At 38.8% G+C, this 22,603-nt stretch overlaps 1 protein-coding gene across 1 annotated transcript in view; it reads left to right on the top strand.

Moving 5' to 3' along the window:
- The window catches only part of itfg1 (integrin alpha FG-GAP repeat containing 1), a 224,802-nt gene that overhangs the window by 123,301 nt on the left and 78,898 nt on the right, over positions 1-22,603 (top strand). Inside the window, exons 11-12 of the mRNA XM_037691250.1 lie at positions 4,667-4,817; positions 5,568-5,676. Coding sequence (XP_037547178.1) covers positions 4,667-4,817; positions 5,568-5,676 — 260 coding nt within the window. The remainder of the gene's footprint in view (positions 1-4,666; positions 4,818-5,567; positions 5,677-22,603) is intronic.

Here is a 22,603-nt window from a genome sequence, read left to right as displayed (position 1 = left end):
GGTCCAGGGGCCTTTCTGGGTGGAGTTTGCATGTTCTCTCCGTGCATGCGTGGGTTTTCTCCGGGTACTCCGGTTTCCTCCCACAGTCCAAAAACATGCATGTTAGGCTGATTGGTAACTCTAAATTGCCCCTAGGTGTGAGTGAGAGAGTGAATGGTTGTTTGTCTCGTTTGTCTCTATGTGGCCCTGTGATGGACTTGCGACCCGTCCAGGGTGTACCCCGCCCCTCGCACAGTGATTGCTGGACATGGGCACCAGCGACCCCCGTGACCCAAAAATGGAATAAACGGGTAAAGAAAATGGATGGATGGATATATATATATATACACACACGTACATACATACACATATATTGTGACAGAAATCCTACTTAACGTTAAAGGGACATTGTGAAGTAGGACAAGGAAGACCTGTGCTGCTTTCAGATGTTTTGGCATTTATCTGGTCTCAATAGTGTGAATGTAAAAATCAGGCACATGCACTTGATACAAAATTAAACAGAAAATTGTCTTTGTGAGGTTAGGGTGTCAGAAGCACAGATTCTTCTTCTCTAGCTCCTCAACAGTAGGCTTATTTCACAGCAGGCGTTTTAGTTTGTAAACATAAGGAAAGCTCAGGGGTAATATGATGTTTGCTTCACCACTGGAACAAGCCTTTTTTATATAAAGAGTGTTGTCCTTTGTGATTGTTAAAATGAACTTGAATAAGTGACTTATTTATGGAAATGTTGACCACCTTCTCTGCAGATGCTCTTTCTAAAGCTAGGGTCTACTTTTCTGTTTTCCATTTCTGTTCTATTTTGGAAAAAACAAAACAAAAAAAAAACACTTTGACCATGAACAAGTGGTCTTTTAAATGTGCCATTTTTAGAAAAAAGAAAGAAAAAAGAAATGATATATATACCAAAGTAATAACCTTTTATTGTTAAATGTTGAACACTGAAATCCAAATCTGGTCCTGTATGAAATGTATTTTGAAAAGACAGCAAAAGTTAACTCAAAAACTTAAAATCTTTAGGCATGCTATGAACAAATCTGATTTAAAATGTTCTTATTCTGTACCAAAGTACCAGTATGTCCTTTACCAAATGGTTGAAGTATTGAGCTTTGATCATTCTAGTAATAACTTTATCTGAATATGATGTTTTTACTTTTTTATGTGTGCCTATGTGTAAAATAATGTCTAGTCTGCTGCAGTTCACACAAAACAGATCCACAGAGCAAAGTTGTTTCAGTGTGTAGACCATGTGCAGTTGGTGTGTGTGTGTGAGATCTGCATTACGACCTTGAGTTCATTTTACCCTGACAACCCCTGCAGTGCTGTAAAAAGACTCTTTTAGAGTATATAACTGAGAGAGGACACACATGTTGGTGAGCAGGCAATGCATTTTAATGTTTCAGCGTGAAAATTCCCAAATTTTACAAGTAATGTTTTCTTTAACACACGCACACTATTGGGCTGAAAATCTGTCAGTGAATTTTCCTCTGTAACAGTAACAGGTGCTGTAGTAACAGGTTTTTGTGACATTCGTGTCATTTGTGACTGTTGGTTTTAGGTCTAGTGAGGTGGGAGGAAGTCATTGCACAGGTTCAGGATTAACAGAGTGTGCAGTGTGACATTTTAACAAACCTTCAGCTTGTTTCAGTATAATTAATTACAGCTAGTGGTCTCATAATCTGTTCTTCAAACCCGCTCGCTCATAAATTTTCACATGTCCAGATCGTACAATATAAACTGACATCAAACACTAATAACACTAAGACTAACAATAATAACACATTTTGTCAAAGTATTCTGTTTGCCAAAGGAAACAACTAGCCTCAAGAGCGTGTGGGGTTGTTTTTACAAATGGAGTACACAGACAGCATTACTGAACATTTATCCATAAAGTAAAAGTACTTTAGACAGAGTTACTGGCATATTACAAATGGTTTATCGTTTATCGCAGGTATCCATACCATGAAGTCCTGCAATGTGAAAATCCGCAAAGTAGGAATAGTAGTACAAGTCATAAGTAGTAGTTTATTTTAATACATATATATATATATATATATATATATATATATATATATACATAAAGGTGTTTTCAACCCTTTACACACGCTTGCAATATTCTAAACAATGAAACTATGCACAGTAAAAGAGCACAGCATGTCATGAGTTCAGCTCTCTGCCTCCTGCTGCACTCTGCCAGTGCTCTTGGCCACGCCCATTTATCCGCTACAGAGCGGAGATCTGACACGCTGCAGAAGGAAGCTTCTCCTGCAGTTGTGGGCTGCACACAGGTGCAGCAGGTGAGAGCGTGAGATCGATAGGTGTATAGGTGCAGCGTCTGCAGTGAAGCGGGCGCTGTACAGGTCTGTCGTGGTGAAGAGAGAGCTGAGTCAAAAGGTAAAGCTCTCAATTTACCGATCGATCTACGTTCCTACCCTCATCTATGGTCATGAGCTTTGGTTTGTGACCGAAAGAACGAGATCTTGGATACAAGCGACCGAATTGAGTTTTCTCTGCAGGGTGTCTGGGCTCTCCCTCAGAGATAGGGTGAGAAGCTCGATCATCCGGGAGGGACTCAGAGTGGAGCCGCTGCTTCTCCACGTCGAGAGGAGCCAGTTGAGGTGGCTCGGGCATCTGGTTAGGATGCCTCCTGGACGCCTCCCTGCTGAGCTGTTCCGGACACGTCCCACCGGGAGGAGACCCAGAGGAAGACCCAGGACACGCTGGAGGGACTATGTTTCTCGGCTGGCCTGGGAACGCCTCGGGATTCCCCTGGAGGAACTGGACCAAGTGGCTGGGGAGAGGGAAGTCTGGGCCTCCCTTTTTAGGCTGCTTCCCCCACGACCCGACCCCGGATAAGTGGAAGAAAATGGATGAATAATTTAAAATAATTCATTTTAAATAAAAATTCCATGCTAATCATATGGCTCATCCATCAATCAGCCAATTGTGTGTCATGTCCAATCTTATTTTGAAAAAATGCGCTAGAGCGAGTCCATGAAAAACAAACTGCTAAGTAACGAGGGACTGCTGTACATAAAATAATGATGTGTAAGGTCATGAAGCAAGGAGTCATGGCCTTCCATTTTTCTCGACATGCATTACTAATATTTTGGCTAGACTGTTTTCAATAAACCATAAAAAAATATGTGTAAAACAAAGCAGATGGACCTCCATAAAAATGTTGAAGACATTTTACTTCTCATTTGGAAAGCTTTCTTTTTTAATCTTTTTTTAATGTCTATCTCTTTTACTTATTATTATTTTTTTACCTGGTCCTGGATGATTGACAACCTAAATTAGCATATTTTTATGGACTGAAATAGTTGTACTGAAGCACAATGTAAAACATCAAGCCTCCCATAACTCAGATAAAGAAGATGAATGACGCCAGTTGCATATAAATGGAGTTATTAAAAGTGGCTAACAAAATTATTCCTACACAATTCATGAAAAAAGAAAAAAAACAAACACAATAACAACACTAGATCACAAACTGTTCCCCTTCAGCGAGTCTTTATGATAGCACCAAGCTCAAAGTGCAGGAGTTACCAGTATGTACAGGTATCAGTTTGACTACTTTATCTGCTTGATTAAAGACAGCTATTAAGTAGTATTGTCTTTTATTATTGAGACCATGCTTTCAAAATTTCACTGTGTGTGAATAAATATGTCATGTTATTCTTGGCCTCTGTTTTTGTGCTCAAATATGCTTTAGATTTTGTATTTTTAGCCACTTTTTATAGCAGGTAGAATAAGGGAGTAACTAACACTACACACACTGTGAAGTAGGAACATGTTACTACTAGAAAAAGTTGTTTTTTCTTTTATTGTAGCAGAATACACATATATGTTCCCTTTGAAGGGCTCTCAAAATCTTAGAATTTCCTAAATACACTTAGATGTCAAGAACTTTCACTTCTATGACCCAGAGACTTTTGTTGATAAAATGTAGAGGAGATGAATGAGGCTCATCAAAATCTTGTGAGAGAAAATGTTTTTAAAATGTTCTATTTTAGACCTAAATTACTATATTTTTGTCTGTTGAAGAGCTCTGAGTTTGGATACAGGACTGTGTCTTAAAACAAAATAAAGAAAAAGGTTAAATCAGTTTTCCACTAAGAAAAGAGACACTATTGTCTCAGTTTGAGCATACAAAGTGCAAGTAGAAGGGTTTTGCTGCATTTGCAGAAAGAGGCCATGCTTGTTCACAACAACAAATGCAATGTCATGGAATAAAAATATGTTGCATACTTGCTTAGATGGAAAACACAGCTATTAAATGCCTCTTAAAAATACAAAATAATCCCTCAAATCAGATATCTGGTGTGTTTTTCAGCGTCAACAAGCAGCTCAAACTGTTCTGGTCTCCAGCCAGGGGAGGTTCTTGTTAAATGACATCAGTGCTCCTTAAAAATAATTTAAATGTTTGAATTTTAAACTTTGATCCTAACCTAAAAGATTAAAGTGTTCAGTTGGCTGCACATTACTCCCAGCTCATTTACATAAGCTCAGTAAATGTTTAAGGATTTCTTTGACAGAATGTCAGATGTGATGTCAATGATGACTGAGCATCGAATGACATTAGGCCTCTCTTTACCAACATCTAGGATTTAAATAATAATTTGTGTTTTGCCTCTTTTTGACCCCCCCCCCCCCCCCTCCCCCCCAGTGTGCAGCGGGCCTTCCTGTTAGAGAACGTGCCCTGTAACAACCTCAGCTGTGCCAGTGTTGGACGAATGTTCCACATCCACTGGGACCAGTCAGACTTGGGAGCGATCCGGAATGCTGTCATGGCAACATTCTTTGACATCTATGAGGACGTGAGTAGCTGATATTGTTTATGTATTTTGTTGTTGTCTGTTCCATTAGTGGCACCTGAACCTTACCAATTAGCACTTCTCATCAATCTCACCCTAACCTTTTCAGTAATGCCTTTTGTTTATAAATATTGTTTACAAATGTATCTTGCTGTAATAAATGTGCAAATAAATTGACCTGACTTTGTGAAAATTATCAAGTCTACTGCAAAACATAATAGTGCATAAAGCAGAGCAAAATGAATAGATCTTACAGAGCAAATAAGAACATTTTATGTTCCAGTTCAGAAACGTGAACAAGCTTTTGTCCACATCATAAAAACAGCTTTTTAGTTTCTAGTTTTGCTTTAACGTTCAGTGTACTGTTCAAGAAATGGATTGAAGACACGGTTTTTGAATTTATTAAGCGTTGCAGTATTATAACTAACTTACTGTTTTCCGCAGATACTGTATTATATGAAGAAGCTTTTTTTTATTTTGTGTGCTGTGCTTGTGTGGTTTTACAACCTGTATACCTAATATGATTATTACACTGTCATATTTTCTTGTTTTTTTATGTTTTATAATTTGTCTTTTGTTTTGTTTTTTTGCCCACTGTAGCAATATAATGTATCTTAAATGAGTGCGTATGAAGTATTTGTCTAGGTGCTGAGATTCTACGTCAGTCTCATTATGAGATTAGTTTCTGTGTGATTCACACATATAGGTGTGATTCTTTTTGTTGTTTTTAAATATGCCTTCTTTTATCCACAGGGAATATTGGACATGTTTGTCCTGAGCAAAGCAGAGGACCAAAAGGACTTGATGATCCATGCTTTGAAGAACAACTTTGAGGCTGATGCTTATTTTGTAAAAGTGATGGGTAAGTGACAGTTTCCTCCCTTCTCTGTACATCTCTAAACTTCTGTATCTGTGACAGTTTTAAGTTTCTCAAAAGGCTTCTTAGTTCTCTCACTATCTTCATCACATTATACACAACTTTGTCTTTTATTTGTCATAACAGCTCCTCCTAGACCAATTAGAATCGGTGAACACAAGCAAGTATTTTCCCCAACCTGGAAAGCAGATGGCTCTAACTATTATCTGTCATATAATTTTGATTTTCTACTCTAAAGTTATTCGGTTGCTGCTGAACAGAAGAGCTCATTTAAGCTCTGTTCCATGCCAACTCCATTCAATGAAGATGGTCATTTTATGCACAGATTCCATCATAATTGCTCCTTCACTCAAAAGACCATTTCTTATTTGCTATTACTGCTTTACTAGGGTCTGTGTTCTAGTTCTGTAGTGCCTCTTGCAAACACATAAGGGCAACAAAATATGTGCTACTCTTAGCCTAGTTTATGTGATTGATTACAAAACTACAAGTAGAGCACGTTGCTACAACTTGAACATAATAATGTTTTATTATGATTCCTACCATATGCACTGTACAGGGTTTGTTCATCTTTTTTCTTACTTTTTTTTTTTTTTACTGTTAAGCACCTCAAGTAAAGATATTTGACATAGAAGCCATCTTCGAAAGTTATTGCAAATCTTCAGATCTTTAGATCTGTTTACAGCCTTTCACTGCTCCTTTCACATTTTGTTCTGCTTCAGCTTCTTTCAGCTTCTTTCAGCTTCCTTGTGCAAATTAGAACTTTTTTCCAGCTATTTTCAGCTAATTTCAGCTGTTTTCTTCTCCTTTCATATTCATCTAACTACAATATTTTTGTGCTTCTTCTAACTTCTTTCTGCTAATTTCAGCTTGTTATGCTCCTTTCAGCTTTTTACAGGTAGTTTCAGCTTTTTCTGCTATTTCAGCTATTGCCAAAAACAAACATTTTAGCTTTTCAAGGTAATTCCACATTTTTTTAGCTAATTTCAGCTCTTTCCACGTCCTTCTCATAGGTTAAGTTTCTTTCTGCCTTTTCAGCTACTTTTTAGATTTTTTTTGTTGTTGCTAATTTTAGCTTTTTTTTAGCTGATATCCTCTTTTTTGTGCTCATTTTATTCAGCACGTGATCTAGCTGGTGAGGATTCTCAGTCATCCAGGACATGATAAATTCAAAAAATGTTCAATACAAAAACAACTGGACTTTATTTGAGGATGAGGAGCGAAACGTCTTCTGTTACAAATAAAGTCCATTTGTTTTTGTATTGAACATTTTTTAAAGCACGTGATCTTTCTGCTTTCTTCTGCTAATTTAGGCTTGTTCTTTCATTGCAGCTACATTTCATCATTTTTTAGCTAGGTTCAGCTGTTTTTCATCAAGTTCTTCAGCCATAAGCATTCACACTGCATTTTCACAGGAAATGCAATTTCTGTGGTTTATTCTGCTTACGTCACTGAAACACCATAATAAGTCTACTCACTGCTAATTCAGTTAAAGCAATAAAGTACAAATATATGAAATAATTAAGTAATTTTAAAATGTTACTAATAAGTCTAAAGAAATTGCTCAGATTGTTTTTGAAATATGATGTTTCAACTTTTTCATCCCTTTGTTTAACGTCAGAATACGAGAACTGAAATGTCTGCTCTCAATACTCAGAGTATTTTGTTTTATTTATATATTTTTTTTTTTACTTCACACCCATTCTCTCAATTTGTATAATTTCTTCTTTTTTATTTTTTTTTTTTTAACACAACTCTGCAGATGATAAAGATTTATTTTATTTTTTTCTAGTCATATTTTTGCTACAGCACTGATACCTTTTGACACGGGAGGAAAACAAAAATAGTTTCATTCCTGGGTGGGTATTTGCTCTTTTTAATCTGTCATTCTGTTCTGCTCATTAGTTGGAAAAGCAGCATCGTTCATCACTTTCTTTTTAGATCTTTTTAGAACTGTTCCTGTTTTTAGTTGTTTTTTTTTTTTTTAAAAGAAGGTGGTGCACACTGACTCCTCCGTGTTACAAGTATGCAAATGAGAAAACTTACAGTCATATTAGGAGTGCATTTTTAATAGTTTTAACTGAGAGGGTGTCACTTTTCAATGATAAAAACCAGCAGACGTCTGAATAAACTTGATTTTGTTTTTATCCAACCACACAGACTGGAGCTTGTAGAGCATAAGACTGGTGTTGGTAGTTCAGACGGTGCAGGCTCTAAATGTGACAGCCATCAAGCAAGTGACAAAGAACAGTAATTAGCTGAAGATGCATGCATGTATGTGGAGAAGTGGGAGGTTAGTGGATTAGTGTCATTACTGTCAACCTTTTTCAGCGTTATCAGCATTAGATAACTGCTGACACGAGAGCACAATCTGCAGTCAGGTCTAGCTACTCACTACCAATTCAATTAAAGCAATAAAGTACAAAAATATGAAAGAATGAAGTAATTTTAAAAGGTTGCTAATAGTCTTTAAGTAATAATGAACAGCAAAGCAACTTGGTAAATGTAGCAGCAGAACCACAGTGAGATGAAAGGGAAGGGTCATTTGGTGAGACAAATAGTTTTGCAGGGCTTTACAGCCTCTGGGAAGAAACTGTCCTGGAGTCTCTGTGTTCTCACTTTAATGTTTTGTAGCCTCCTACCTGAAGGGAGAGGTCAAACAGTTCACATACAGGAAGGGCGGGGTCCTCGGTGATAAAGCTCCTCTGCTTCAGCACCTGCTGCTGTAGATGTTCTCAGTAGTGGGGAGACTGCTGTGAGTTATTTTTTTAGACAGATTTAACCACCATCTGCAGCACCTTACTGTCAGCAGCAGAGCAGTTCATGTGCCAGGTGGTGAAGGAAGAGGTGGATGTACTTTTCACTTCCCACCAGTAAAACACCATTAGAACAGAGTTGTGATCAGCCTAATTCAGCCTCCTGAGAACATGTATTCACTGATAGTTTTCTTTATGATGCTGGCCACGTCGCTCACTTACATTAAGTCACTGGAAATATAGACCAAAATACATAAAACAGGTAATATATACAGCTGCTCCTTTAATAAAATGAGTGGAATTAAAGTTTAGACTTGTTTTCTGAAGTCTACAACTATCTCCATGGGCTTCTTCATATTGATGCAGAGATATTTACTCTGCACCACTTCTCACATTCCTCCACTTTCTCCTTTTACATTGTCTCATCGTTGCACCTATATCAATTTCACTACAGCCATGTTATTGGTGTAGCCCAATTTGAACTGTGCTATATAGTACAAACTAAATTCATAGTAATGTCATTTAAGTTTAAAAACAATGTCTAAGAGATCAAAGTGGAATAAATATGAAAGATATAAAACTCCTTTGTCATTTAGAAATGTATAATTTTAAAAAGAGTTCATATTTGGTCAAGAAAATCTAGTTTAAGCATGGTGAAACAGGCAGTTGTCAATTTTACTATGTTCCTTGAAGGTCACATAAAAGTTTGTTTGATGAGTGATGCACATGTGTGCTATGTGGCAAGTTACAACCTACTCTTTGAGTTGTGCTAAGTGTCAATCTTGTTCAGTTTTGTTTTGTATTAGATTAAGCATTTTATTTTGCCCGATCAGATGGGAGTGGGCGGGATTAATGGTACGCTGCATGAAATGTGACTGTGAAAAAAACAGACAAGGCAGAGAGTACAGCATCGCAGACGTGCGACAATAACAGAGTAAAGCTTTCTATTACAATGGTTAATGCAGAGTGGCCGACTAACGGATTTTAAGAATCATATGAAAGTGGACCAGAAGCTAATCTTGGGACCTGCTGGATGAGTTAGAAGTTCCCCATTCAGCCATTGGATTCCCATCTGTGAGGTTACTGCCAGGAAGGACCTCGGTGTTCATGTGAGATCACCTGCCTTCTTACCTTACTCAGTGCCGTATTAAAGAGATCTCCACTACATTTTCTCAATCCAAATCTCAAACTCTGAAGGATTTGTGAGTGCAAAACTAAACCAATGCACGTACTTTTTTTTTTATTTGCTCAGTGAGCAAACGAGCTGTTTATTTTTAGCTCCCATGCACCCAAGCATAGATTCAGGCCTACAATGGATTATTTTGGGGTTGAATTTTATGTTTAAAAAGGTTGTTGTTTTGTTTAATTTTATTTGTGAATCAAATAAAATTCTTAGTGGGTTATGCAAAGTGTAACGTCATAATTCCCTGCTAAGTGGAGGCACCGCCATTAAATTAAATATAAATAGTAACTTGTATCTCCTGTAAGCTGTTAGTACGGCGATCTTTAAAATAACATTCCAGGGGCCCCGACCAATGTACTACATTTCAATCTAACCTAGTGATTAACTCTTTAGCTACATGGTATGGGCGCTACATTAGTATGATTTACAAAACTACACAAGCTAAACAGGTCTGTGTTGGTGTGTAAAGCAGGGGAGGGATGTAAATATACTCCTAAGGAAGTGGTCATTTAATATTGAGTATTCTACCAATTATTTCAATAATTAATCAAGTATTTGGACACACTTGGCATATGTCAGTGGTTCTCAGTTTTTCTCTCTCAGAAAGCCCCTGACATATTTGTAAAAATAATGGCACCTCTCTGCTGTCAGTCATTCTTGTGTACACACCACATAATAAAAAAACACAAAAAAAATCGACAATTTCCTATTTGTTTATTGATAACCATTTTCATTTTTACACCATAAATGGCAAACGACCACATTGAACTTGCATTCCTTTGTCCAGGGCTCAGAGGTTTGGATGTTAATGACAGTCTGGTGTAGTTTTTATTGTTACAAGGCGAGACAGATTTTGGAATGATGGGGAAAAATAACCTTCAATTCCATTTGACTTTCCTGAGTATGTCCATTGACATTTCTAAATGGTTTGTCTGTTTTTTCTGGATATATTTTTTGACTCCGTTTCAGGAGAGCTCCTCGACATAACTGAGAAATTATACTTCCTCTCCTTTAGAAATTAAGAGTTCAACAGCTTGAGATTCTTTTAAATGTCAGTGACTTTGTTCCCTCTCAGTTTGTGTAAACACATGCATAAAGAGAGCCACTGGACTGTTCCATCTGTTGTTGGCATAGATACTGCCCTGTTTTATATTTTCACCATTTTTTACTCTCGTTTCTGCATGATGACTCGGGATGCTGCATCTGCTTGTTGGGCTCATTGTAAAGATTAATTGTCTCCATGTTTAATCAGAAAAGCATCAGTCTGTCTCTACAATGTGCTGTTGGACTTAAACTGTTATGTTAAAAAAGTAAGTTGGGCAATAGAGACGCTGTGTAAAATATTTTGACTTTTGACTGCTCCCAAACTCTTAGCAGTTTGGGTCTTTTGATTTTGAATTTAGGTTCATCTTTCATCTTCCTCCATTGTTTATAATGTGAAGAAATACCAGTTTTTGTGAAACGCAGTGACAACAGGACAGCAGTCATTTAGGGTTCATGAAACGTTGCATCAAAGATCTTTGCCTCAAGAGTTCATTTGTAATTGTACTATTTGAATTACTCAATGAACAGTTTCAGGCCTAGACACATTTCTGACACAGGCTTTTGTTGAAGATGTGAATTTTTGATGGTTTGTAACTGGTTTATTAACTAAATCAGAATCTAGTTTCAAAGGGATGGTTTTACGATCTCCATCCAGGAATTATTGGCCATTTTAATAATTTGGTGTGCTTGAAGATTCATACAGCTGAATGTTTGAACGCATTTCTGCATTGACGAGCACGCCCACAAACTTCTGACCAATCACACAATACTTGGTACGTACACCTGTGAGGAAAAAGTTGTGGCCGGGTCTTGTGTCGAGAAGGGGCGGGCGAAACTGTTCTGAGAACAAAATGACTCGATTTTCATCACGCAACTGCGTCAGTGAATCAATGAACCGATTTTGCTGCTTCGGATAGAATATGCAGGGCCCTTAAGTGTTCTCATTGCGAGGATGACGGATACAGTACGAGTTCTTCCAGTACGGACAGATTCTTCTTAAAAAGTATACTCACAGAGGCCATTGATGTCGGTCTTTCCTTTTGAATGTGCCGTGACCAACGTTTTGAAGCATTTCATACCTGTTATGTTCTAGAATTGCGGCGCTCAAGGTGGCTGCATGTTGGAGCAGCTCTGTTACTTTCATTCTGAGATTTTGCTTTTGGAAACTTTAATTCCTCTTTTTTCTGGATGTAAATCACATTTTTTTGGATGATTGTTTCCTCTGGTATCAGATGCTGTGTAGCTGGAAGGATTTTTACAGAAACTTTTTTTAGTTTTGGACATTTGTTATGATGCATAACCATGGCAACAAGGCAGTTTTCTACAACCAGCAGCAGCTGATTAACATCTCAAAAGCTCAAATAATATCTCAGCTGCAGCCCCAAATCTCAAATGAGTTGAAAGGATGTTCTGTGGACGCATTCTCATCTACCTGCCAGCCGTGCTTGAGTGCCTGACCACTGAACCTGGAACTAACAGGAAACACGGCTCATGACAGCGGAAGGACAGGATTGTCCCTCGGCACCTACAGATGGCTGTCTGCAGCGACGAGGAGCTCGGCAGACTGCTGGGAGGAGTGGCCATCGCGCTGGGAGGAGTTCTGCCCATCATTCAGGCGGTCCTACAGCCCGGGGGAACCGAGAGGCCAGCCGAGTCTGGGTGGATTGATCAGACGGCATCTGCAGCCAGTTTCTTAGGATCCACTGTGGACTGGACCTTTACAAGAGATCCTTCCTGTCTACAGCCATCAGCATCTATAACATCTCTTAATGAAATGAGGATGACGAGTTACAACAACAAATAATTTCCCTTTGGGATTAATAAAGTATAATTGAATTTGAATTAAAATTGGAGCCACTGGACAACAGTCGTTCATTCACATCACAGTTAAACTCCTGGTCACTGTCATTATTGTGCTCATCTTGAGCACTTTAAGACACAATTGTTCAGGGATTTGGGGTAAATAGAGAAGCCACGTTGAGATATGTCTGAAAACTGCATGTAAATGAAATCTCTTGGGGTGAGGAGGAAAGAAGTGGCGGGATCAGAAGAGACACAATGTAATCTAGATTCTCTCCAGGCACCGTGGGCTCAGCATCAGGATCAACAATTCAGTTTCATGCAGGAGTGAAAAGGTAAAAAAATCCCCTAATGATTCGGTATTATTTTGTATGTAAACGGAACGTCAAAGCAAAGCCTAGTGTATTTTTAGGTTTTGTGACAGCTTTTGTGCAGTTGCTAGTGTGTGACCTTGACACGTCTTTATTCCTAATGCCTCAACATGAATTCCTTTGGTGTCGTCTCTCTAAACACTGCTGTTCTTTTCGGTATCCATGTCTTGTCTCACTGCAGTACTTCAAAACACACATAGAGATGCACTCTCTCCAAGAATTTTCTTCCCCCATATTGATGCAAGGCACTGTCAGCTTCTCAACTTCTCTTTTATATTTGGTTTCAGTTATTAGATTTGTTTGGCTGTAAATATTTCATACGTGTTTGGTGTGTTGCATTTTTACTACATCTATCTGACTACAAAGTAAGCACCAACAAAATAGATCTGCGGAGTGTTACATCCTGTCAACATCTCATTCCTTCTTGAGAAAGTGAGCTCAAATGCAGCTTAATAGCCCTGCACCTACCCTGAATTCCCCATAGGGAAAATTGTTTTTTCTTTTTTTCTTTTATATCCAAGTGCCTTCGATAGCATAACTAATACTGTTACACTTAAATCATTGAGACTGGTAGAGTGTACTTCTTATTCAGTCCTGACACGTAATGTCAGCCAGTGGTTGAACTTTGTACACAGCCTGATCCTGTCCTCCTGTTTGAAGGAATCCTATTTTCTCTAGATGACATCCCTCAGCCATCCCTGAGCAATATTGAACAACAAAAGCTAAAGGATTGACTGTGTCAGTCAGAGTGTAGGAGTATGTTCAATTTGTGAGTGAAAGCAAAGATCCACATGGACTCTGGGATATTTTATCACAAATTCCATCACACACCTTAAAAGGCAGCATCGCCTTTCAGCCAGCCTGGACTCTTGCTGGGTTCTTCACACTGACATGACCTGAACCTGCACTGATCTGGCATCCTATCCTTCTACACACCTGACACACTGTAGTTCTTTAATGAACAGATTCCACCAGAACTGACTCTTGCAGTATTAGCATTTATTATGTATGAGTGGAGATGCTGACCAGTGGAAGACTTGACAGCTTGGATGTCATTCTGTGAGAAATGCATTAGATAGTTCCTTCCAAGTTATTAAGTGTGTCAGTCCTGTTTGTGATGGTAATTCAACTCAAAACCAAGAAAAGTTTATCTAAAAGTGACTGGTGTGGATTTTTTTTTTTTTAATTGTTCTGCTCTGATGTGCTGTTGTACCCCAAAAATTCAGTGACGTCTTTGCTGTTGCCTATTGATAGTACTAGGGGTGCACCGATTGCAGTGTCTGTTCGATCACCGACCTCTAAAAAGCCTGATCTACCGATTCTGATTTTGGTCTATACCAATTTTGTTTAATAAGTGACACTGTCAGGTGTTATAAGGTCACAATGCACCTTCAATTTTTCTATCTTATTTTATTGAAAAACATACCTTTGAACAATATCCTAGAAACAATATAAACTTACTTTAACTGACCATGAGGTAGTGCTCTGAAATATAAATCAAGTTTAGACAGTTCTTGTTAAAAATACAAAATTGTTAAATTGATTACTTGTGTACCGTAAGTATCGGCCGATTTCCAATCTACCAAAATTAAGGAAATTGGGGTGGCCAGACGATTTATCGATGCACCCCTAGATTCTAGGTGTCCCTTATTGCACTTATTCAGTTCTTATTACAGCTTTTGTTAAGTTCTGTAACGGCTGATGGGTAAAAACTAGTTTTTAAATTTGTTTGTTCTTGTTTTGATTGATCTGTACCTTTTCCCTGATGGTAACGGTTCAAACAGATCATGTCCAGGGCAAGACGTGTCCTTTAAGATGTGGGCTTTTTCTATGCAGTGAGAACAGTTTTGATCGTCCAGTGAGAGAAGGGGGCAGCCCACGATCTTCTGGGTTGTGTTGATATGTAACTCTGTGGAGTGCTTTCCTCTGAGCCACTGTGCAGTTAAGATACCACACAGTAGCTATGTTTACATGCGCAGAATTCTTTGACCGGATTGAAATGTGTTCTGTTTGAATAATTAAAATGTATTGTTTACATGGGCACAATCTGTTCATGACGAGCGTTTACATGCAGCGGGCTTTGTTCTGAACAGCAGTACTGACATGCGCAGAGTGGTAAACTCTCCTTAAAAAAAACACCGAAGAAGAAGTTCTACTCCCGGGGTGAACGTAAACAAACCTGAGCACCCAAAATGGACCCGCGACAGGTTTTAATGATGGTGGAGACGTTACTGCACTCCCTGATTAAGCTACAGGTAATACAGATCATTATGAGCTCTTTCAAAGTTTCTAGTAGAAATGTTGTGTCGCTCACCGACCAGTTTTGCTCCCCTGACATGCTAATATTATTAGCATTAGCCAGGCAGAAATGGCAAAGTTGCACATGTGCAGTCCGGTCAGTTTTTCACGATAAGATAAAAACGAACAGATCAAGCATTTACTTGCGCACCGATCGGGTTACGAGTCGGCGTAAACCACCCGTTTCGTTCTGATCACAAATTATATCGGATCGCGCCGAATACACAAAAAAATAACCCGAATGGAGTGTTTACATTACACATTTTTATTCCGACCAGCCATTTGATCCGGCTACTTATGTCCATGTAAACATACCCAGTGATGCAGTATGTTAATATGCTCTCTATGGAGCATCGGTAGAAAGACACCAGCAGTCTCTGGGTGATGTTCCTCCTGAGCACTCTCAGGATGTACAGTCTCTGCTGGGCCATTTTCAGCAACTCAGAGGTTTTCACGCTTCAGGTCAGATTCCCTTCAATATGGACTCCCAGAAAACGGTAGTCAGCTACTCTCTCCACACTGTCTCCACTTTTACTGTATAATCAGGGGTGGGACAGCCATTTTCTTTTTCCTGAAGTTGATGATTAGCTCCTTAGGCTTTGAGGTGTTGAGGAGCAGATTGTTCCCTCTGCACTAAGCAGTCAGTTGTTCCACCTCATCTCTGGCATGAAAACTACAGCAGATTTAACCAGCAGTATTACCCATGCAAACTTGTATTTTGCTACTGTTTGCATACATTGTTCATTTTTAAACATGGCCATATGCTACTTTCATAAGAAGCTTCAAACACAAGAAGGTGCATCAGTATTTAGTATGTGGGACAGAGGTCGATTGTGTATTAGGAGGACTTAAAGGGCTTCTTAACATATTTTTGCTGAAATGACTTGATTTAACTGCTGCCCTTGCTCCAAAAACCCAATGACAGCATTGTTGATTGATGCCACTGGGTTCAAATACATTTCCACAATATGAACATTTTAATTCCCTTCCATAGTGTCCTCTTGACAGGTTCATATAAAGTTTTTGATATACTACAGCAGGTCAATAAAACAATGACTGCTGTCTGAGTAACACTGCAAACTAAAATCCGTCTTATAGACTTAGTCAAAGTCCAAATCATTTTAGTCCAGTGCAGATTATTTATACAGCACCAAGTCACAACAGAAGTTGTCTCAGGACATTACAAAAACATTCACACACAACAATAATAATTTAATTTGTGTTGAGTTTGTGATCTCTTGTGAACTTGCTCAGTCGTAGGAACCCCCATATTTGAAAAGATGGTTCTAAATACAGTTGGGCTGGCTGGTCCAGGATTATAATACGAACACATGTGACTGTCAAGTTTTACACAAAGCAAAGTGGATCCGTATTAAGCCGTACGAAGCAAAGTGGTTTCTTGGTGGACAGATGGATGATTACTGCTGAAGAGGGAGGAGATGGCAGCCGTCATAAACTCCAGAATTAGAAAGAAGGATAAAATGACGGGTGATGGGGAAGAGAGCGGGAGGGGCGATGCATGCATGAGTGTCTCCAAGTGTGTGTTGTGTGAGTGCGTACTTGTATGTGGGAAGCGGATGAAGAGAGAGACTGACAGGCAGAACTGTATGAGTTGATTAGTTTCCTGCTCACTTATTAGGATGCAGATTAGCTGCACCGAGAAACATCTGGGAGCTTTTCTCAGGCCCATATACGTCTTCTCTCACTTCTCACGTCTTTTCATCATTTCTCCTATCAGATCCAGACCTCTTTGGTCCTCGTTCCACGTTTCCTGATCTCTTGTCTTTGTCTCGTTTTTCCTTGTGCTAGCTTCTTTCATTTCCTCTGTTCTAACCCTGTCAGGCCTCTGTTTTACATCTTACTCTTACCTTTTCTCCTGCTGTCACCAAGCTGCCACTATTTTTGATTCTTGTCTTCAAACCTCACGTTTTCTGTCCTTACATCTGTCAGTATATGCTTTTCTTTACACCCTTTTTCATTTCATCAATAATATTTACACTGAGTCTTTCAGTGGGGTTCTGTTGTCCAGAGCAGGGTTTGACTGCAGGCTGTATATTGTCATTGTTGTGAGTACCTTCAGTCTGTGTCGCAGTGTACGGCGTGTGCCTCTCCACGTTTATCAAAATAGCATCCTGTACCAGCTAATGTTGACAGCTGACATTGTATTGTCTCTGTCTAACAATGAGACATCAAGCGACTCAGAAAATAAGATGTACGTCACATGGTGCAGGCTTTTTACTAATTGTCAATAGGAAGCAGTGATTCTTTCAGTAACAAGAGAAATGTTGGTTTATTATATAAATGTGGAATTCCACATTCTTCACTATTTCTGAGTTATAAAATGTGACATATTTGTCTTTTTGTATATAAATGTAGACATTGGGCTTATTGTGTTGGGGAAATTTTGGTCAAAGGTTATGAATGTTTTGACTGTTATGGCTGAGAATGCTAACTCTGCCCATGAACCATATGTTTGGGTTAGCAGAAAGCTGGATGAGGCGCTGAGACTCGGAGGTGTCCTTGAAGTGACAGCCGCATGTTGCAGCCTCACTCGGCTCCTCATCCAACTTTCTCCTAACCCAAACATATGGTTCATGGGCAGAGTTGGCATTCTCAACCATAGTAGTTAAAAACATCCATAACCTTTTACCAAGATTTCCTTAACATAATACATAAATACCATAAGTATAATGGTTTCTTTATTTGAAAAGTTTTTTTTTTTTTAAACATTTTGGTGAAATATAAATATACTTAACAAAAAAGGTGTGTAGATATTTGAATTTTTTTCAAACGTTACACATGTGGTCCTAATTTATTTCCATTTTAGTTGTGTGTAAATATAATTGCAGTTTTAACATCTACCTGAAAATAATCAAGGAGAAACCACTGACAAAGCACCAGAAGCCAGCTTTAATTATTTTCCAGCTTTGTCAAGTTCTTCTTTATGAGAGTGGACCAAACCCACTGAGAATTGAAGGATCTGAATGGCTGCTCACTTATCCCATTATGGATAGCACTTGCGACGATGAAAACAAAAGCAGAACCTAATTAAAAATTAACCCGATCACCGCGTTTGATTTATGATGCTGATTGCTATTCTTGTTACTCGCAAATTAATTTTAATATTCAGACGCAGACAACAATCTTAACCCAGTCACGCTTCAAGAAAAGAGCAAAAAGATTATGCACTTTGCTAATTTTTTTCCCATCTGTCTTTGGGTAAAAACTAACGTGAAAATCTTCTGTTGTTTACTTTTATCAAAGACAAACAAAAGCACTGTTTCTTGTTTTATTACACATCAAACCTTGATTTTCAGAAGGTTATTGAAACTTAAATATACTAAAACTCTATATTTCCTTTTACGTATCAGCTGTACATCTATATTTTTAAATGTGTTTTACTGAAGTTTTTCGGCTGCCAGTATCGACAAGCTGCAACCAGTCATCAGGTCTGAACCCAGGGTCATCTTGTACATCATGACCACCAGGGCTTAATTTGTAAAACCAATTGGTACAGGAAAGCAAATAGCGGGAGGGGGGGTGTATGTGGGTCCTCCCCCAGAAAATTTTGGATTCAAGGTTCTTTGTCGTTCTCATCACATGTGGTGCATGAGGTGGAACGAAATTGTGTACTCAGAGTCCCAGTTACATCCAACAATAGCAAATTGTTTAAAGTGTAAAAAGAAACAGTAAATAAGGATCTAAGATATAAACTAAGACCTATGCTAAACGAACGCCCAATGTTGCGCTAAAATATCTAATATAAAGACTAAAGACTAATAATGTAAAACAGTACACAGAACATCCTGATGCATGCTCAATTATCCAGGTAGAAAAATCTAAAAAAGTTCAGTCTGGTCCTCTGGACATTCAATAAACAAAATAAAAAAAACAAACAGACAAAAAAAAATTGTAGAAACGTTTCGTCTCTCATCCGAAAGACTTCCTCAGTCTGAGGAGCTGTATTCAGCTCAATCTCTTAAATAGCACCTTCTCAGAGTGGATCAACCAGTTTGCTGCTGACAACAAAAACCAGCTGCTCACATGATCAAGAAGGACCATCAGCCTAACAATGGATCATTAGCGCACTGATGGCTGTTTACTATTCACAGGAGGCTGAGTGATACTAGCAATAACAGCATTGTAAGAGGGGGACAGTTGAACACAGAGGCCTCCGCCTCTGTTTAATGATGGACGATTTCTTTTCACAAAGATGGCCTCCTTTACTCCTCTTTCAAACCATCGTTCCTCTCAGGATGTGAACATCTTCATCCCTGAAAGAGTGACCTCTGGCCTGGAGATGAGTGTAGACCGCAGAGTCCTGGCCTGATGGTGTTGCTCTTCTGTGCTGGGCCATCCTTTTGGACAGTGGCTGCTAACAGCTATGTTTACCTACATTTGCAAACACTTGATTAAATTATTATTTTAGAGAGCTTGTGTGTGAATAGAGCACCTCCGATTCTGTCAAGCGTCCTAACCCTCCCACCCCACCCCCACCTCCCCTCACTTCATGCACGATTCCGACCCAAACTCTTCTCCGCTGGATTCAGTCCTGAGTTGTTGCTCCTGCTCCAATCTCGATTGCCACTGCCTTCAGGTGCTTCAATTCTCGGTTGTCCACCTAAGGACAATCCATCCATCCATTTATTTTATGAAAGTAAATTGAACTGTCTTTTCGACATTTTGATCACTGTTATTTTGACAAATTAGCGCTGTTGTTTTGAAACGTGATGTAATGTGAGTAATACACATCAGTCATTTCTCTTTTTGTATTATTTATTTATTTATTTTTTACTGTAAGCTTTTTTATTTATTATGTCTGAAATGTATGCAGGAGTTCAGACACATCAGCAGTTGTGCGTACTCTCTGTAGAGCTGTCTGGAGACGCTCCTGTGTGTAACGTGCCCTGTCCGCAGGGCGCGCCACTGAAGGTGTTGGATGAAGATACGATTTCATCCCCACTGGACATGCCGTCCGTGTCTCTGCTGGGCAGGAGCATGTGCGCTAGCTGGTGCACGTGCTGCAGCAGGAACATCCACTCCACAGACTGGGTCCGCTGGGCTAAGGGCAAAATCTCTTTGTATTTTTAATAATCAAAATAAAAATGCGCGATGACTTTGGACTTTTAGGGTTAGAGATTCAAGTTGCTGGATCCAAACAAACAGTTTGCGTAACACATCCTGTCAAAATGAGAGAGTTCTCAGATCTTGTTCTGGCAGGTTCTGGCTAAAATTAAGCCCCGATGACCACCATCCAAGTGGATGGCATCAAAATTAACAGAACAAAACTTGTTCTTTGATTTGAATTCCAGCAGCAGCGCACCACATCATAATTAGACCAACCAGCAAACACAACAAGAATTATCACATTTGATCCAATGGGGATTTGACCCTAAGTAAAATATTTTTGTAAATAAGTATTTATAATGGGACTTTTTGGAATCAATCCCACTGTCCATTATTGTAAACATTTTATACATTACGCTGTAATTAAACATTGTTGTGTATGTGCACAGATAAGCTCAGGACAAGTTGTCAACAACAACAAAATTGTATGTCATCCCTGTAACATGGATCTCAAAGTCATGAGCAGGTGGTCATTTCTAGACATTTCACTGCTTCTTTAGACCAGATGTCAGCTCACTGTCTGTCAGAGATGCAGGTCAGTTGCGTGTGTGCGTGTGTGCGTGTGTGTGTGCGCGCATTCCTATGAGCAGCCCTGCAGTCAGCAAAGGCAGCCTGAGGACAATGAGAAGTGATGAGCATCTCGGAGCAAACGCTGCTCGACTGTCAGTTGTTGTTGTGCGGTCTTGAATGTGTGAGTGAGGATCTAGTTTTTGTGTCAACTCGAGTCTCTCTGACTTGCACTTGTAGCCACACAAACTGACACGTGTTGTCATGTTTGTCTGTCGAGGTTTGCTAATGAAATTTTACCCCTGGTTTGAGTGTGTGCAGGTGCTTGTGTGAGCATCAGCAAACAATTGTATTGTTTTTATATTTTGTCTGGTTTTTTTTTTGTTTGTTAAATATAGTTTAATAAAATTGTTTAAACTTTAAAGTTTATATTGCTTTACATTTCTGGTTTGTGATGATATACTGAAAGTGCTGCTAAACATAATATATTATCTGCCATGGCATTGACTCCTTCAGGCACAAAAACTTATTTTAGTGTTTTGTTCTTATATATATTTGTATGAAATATTTCCTGTTGTGAATATAATAGGTGAGGTGTTTCACTGGGATTCAGCTTAAAGCTGTAGACCCTTACAGAGACTGGAGGTTCAGGAGGATGTATGAGCAGTGGGCTAAGCAAAGCCTCAGTCTCTCTCCAAGTACCTTCTCCAGCTGTCTGTCCTCTGAGTATCCCAGCCTCATCAGGGACCTAAAAGGATGGATGCAGCAGGGAGTCGGTCCTCCACCAGTATGCGAGTTGTTCCACTTACTGCTCCAGAAAAGTAGGCTTTGTTCATGCCATTTGCAAGCTCGGTCAAATATCCTCCAGCAACTACTGTCCCTCCATCAAGTCGATTTCATATGAATAAGATAAAGCAAAAGGAGCATAGAATATTTAATATTGTTTGTAAATATGTACATTGGCATGATGGTATTTCAGATGTATGTATAAGGCATCGCAATATTGTTTAAATTCAGTATAAAGAATGATAAATAAATAAAAAAAACTGGTACTGCTTGTAGCCTGAAGATTTACTGATACATAATTTTACCTTTAACACGATATTGTAAAATTATACGTTTGACTATAAAATCTGTTACGCTCTGTATTTTTGATGTATGATGTTGTTTTGGTGGGGTAACAGATTAAAACAAACTGGAATTTATCCTAACTTTATCATACTTAGGAGAGTTATTGTTACCTATCATATCTGTGTAGAAGATTTGATAAATTTGTCAAACTAGTTATTGGTATTTGCTTGGAACAGCAAAGCTTAGATCCTGCTCTACATCAAGTTCTGAACAAAAACGCAGATGTTGACGGACCAGTCCGACACTGGGGTGGTTAATGAGGAGCAGAACAGGTTTAGATCATGAAATCCTTAGTAGTTTAGATAAAGTCACAAAACGGACCTGAACATAGAATGTACCTTTTATTATTATTCAAACTCGCATAGTATTAGCTTTGTGTTGGTCACGCACAAAAGTTGATTATTTTTCTACATGTTTATGGGTTATTCAATCTGGAACACTCTCTTCTCAAATGAAACTCTTCAAAAACGAGATGATTAGTTTGTGTATAAAATGTGTGTTCTCTACCTGAGAAGATGAAACATACATTTGAATATTTTAAACAGTCTTAACTCAAAAGAGCAAGTAGCTTCTTTGTATTCTTTTGTTAAAAAAATACCACACAAATGCAACTTAATCACTTTTTTAAGGATTTTTTTTTGAGGGGGGGGGGGGGGAGGGATGGGTGTAGGCGTGGTTGGAAGGGCAGAGCCAGT

The sequence above is a fragment of the Nematolebias whitei genome, chromosome 2 (genome assembly GCF_014905685.2).
Source record: "Nematolebias whitei isolate Nwh7 chromosome 2, NemWhi1, whole genome shotgun sequence".
Classification (NCBI taxonomy): domain Eukaryota; kingdom Metazoa; phylum Chordata; class Actinopteri; order Cyprinodontiformes; family Rivulidae; genus Nematolebias; species Nematolebias whitei.
Note: the sequence above shows the minus strand (reverse complement) of the source record. Positions and strands in the feature narration are given on the sequence as shown.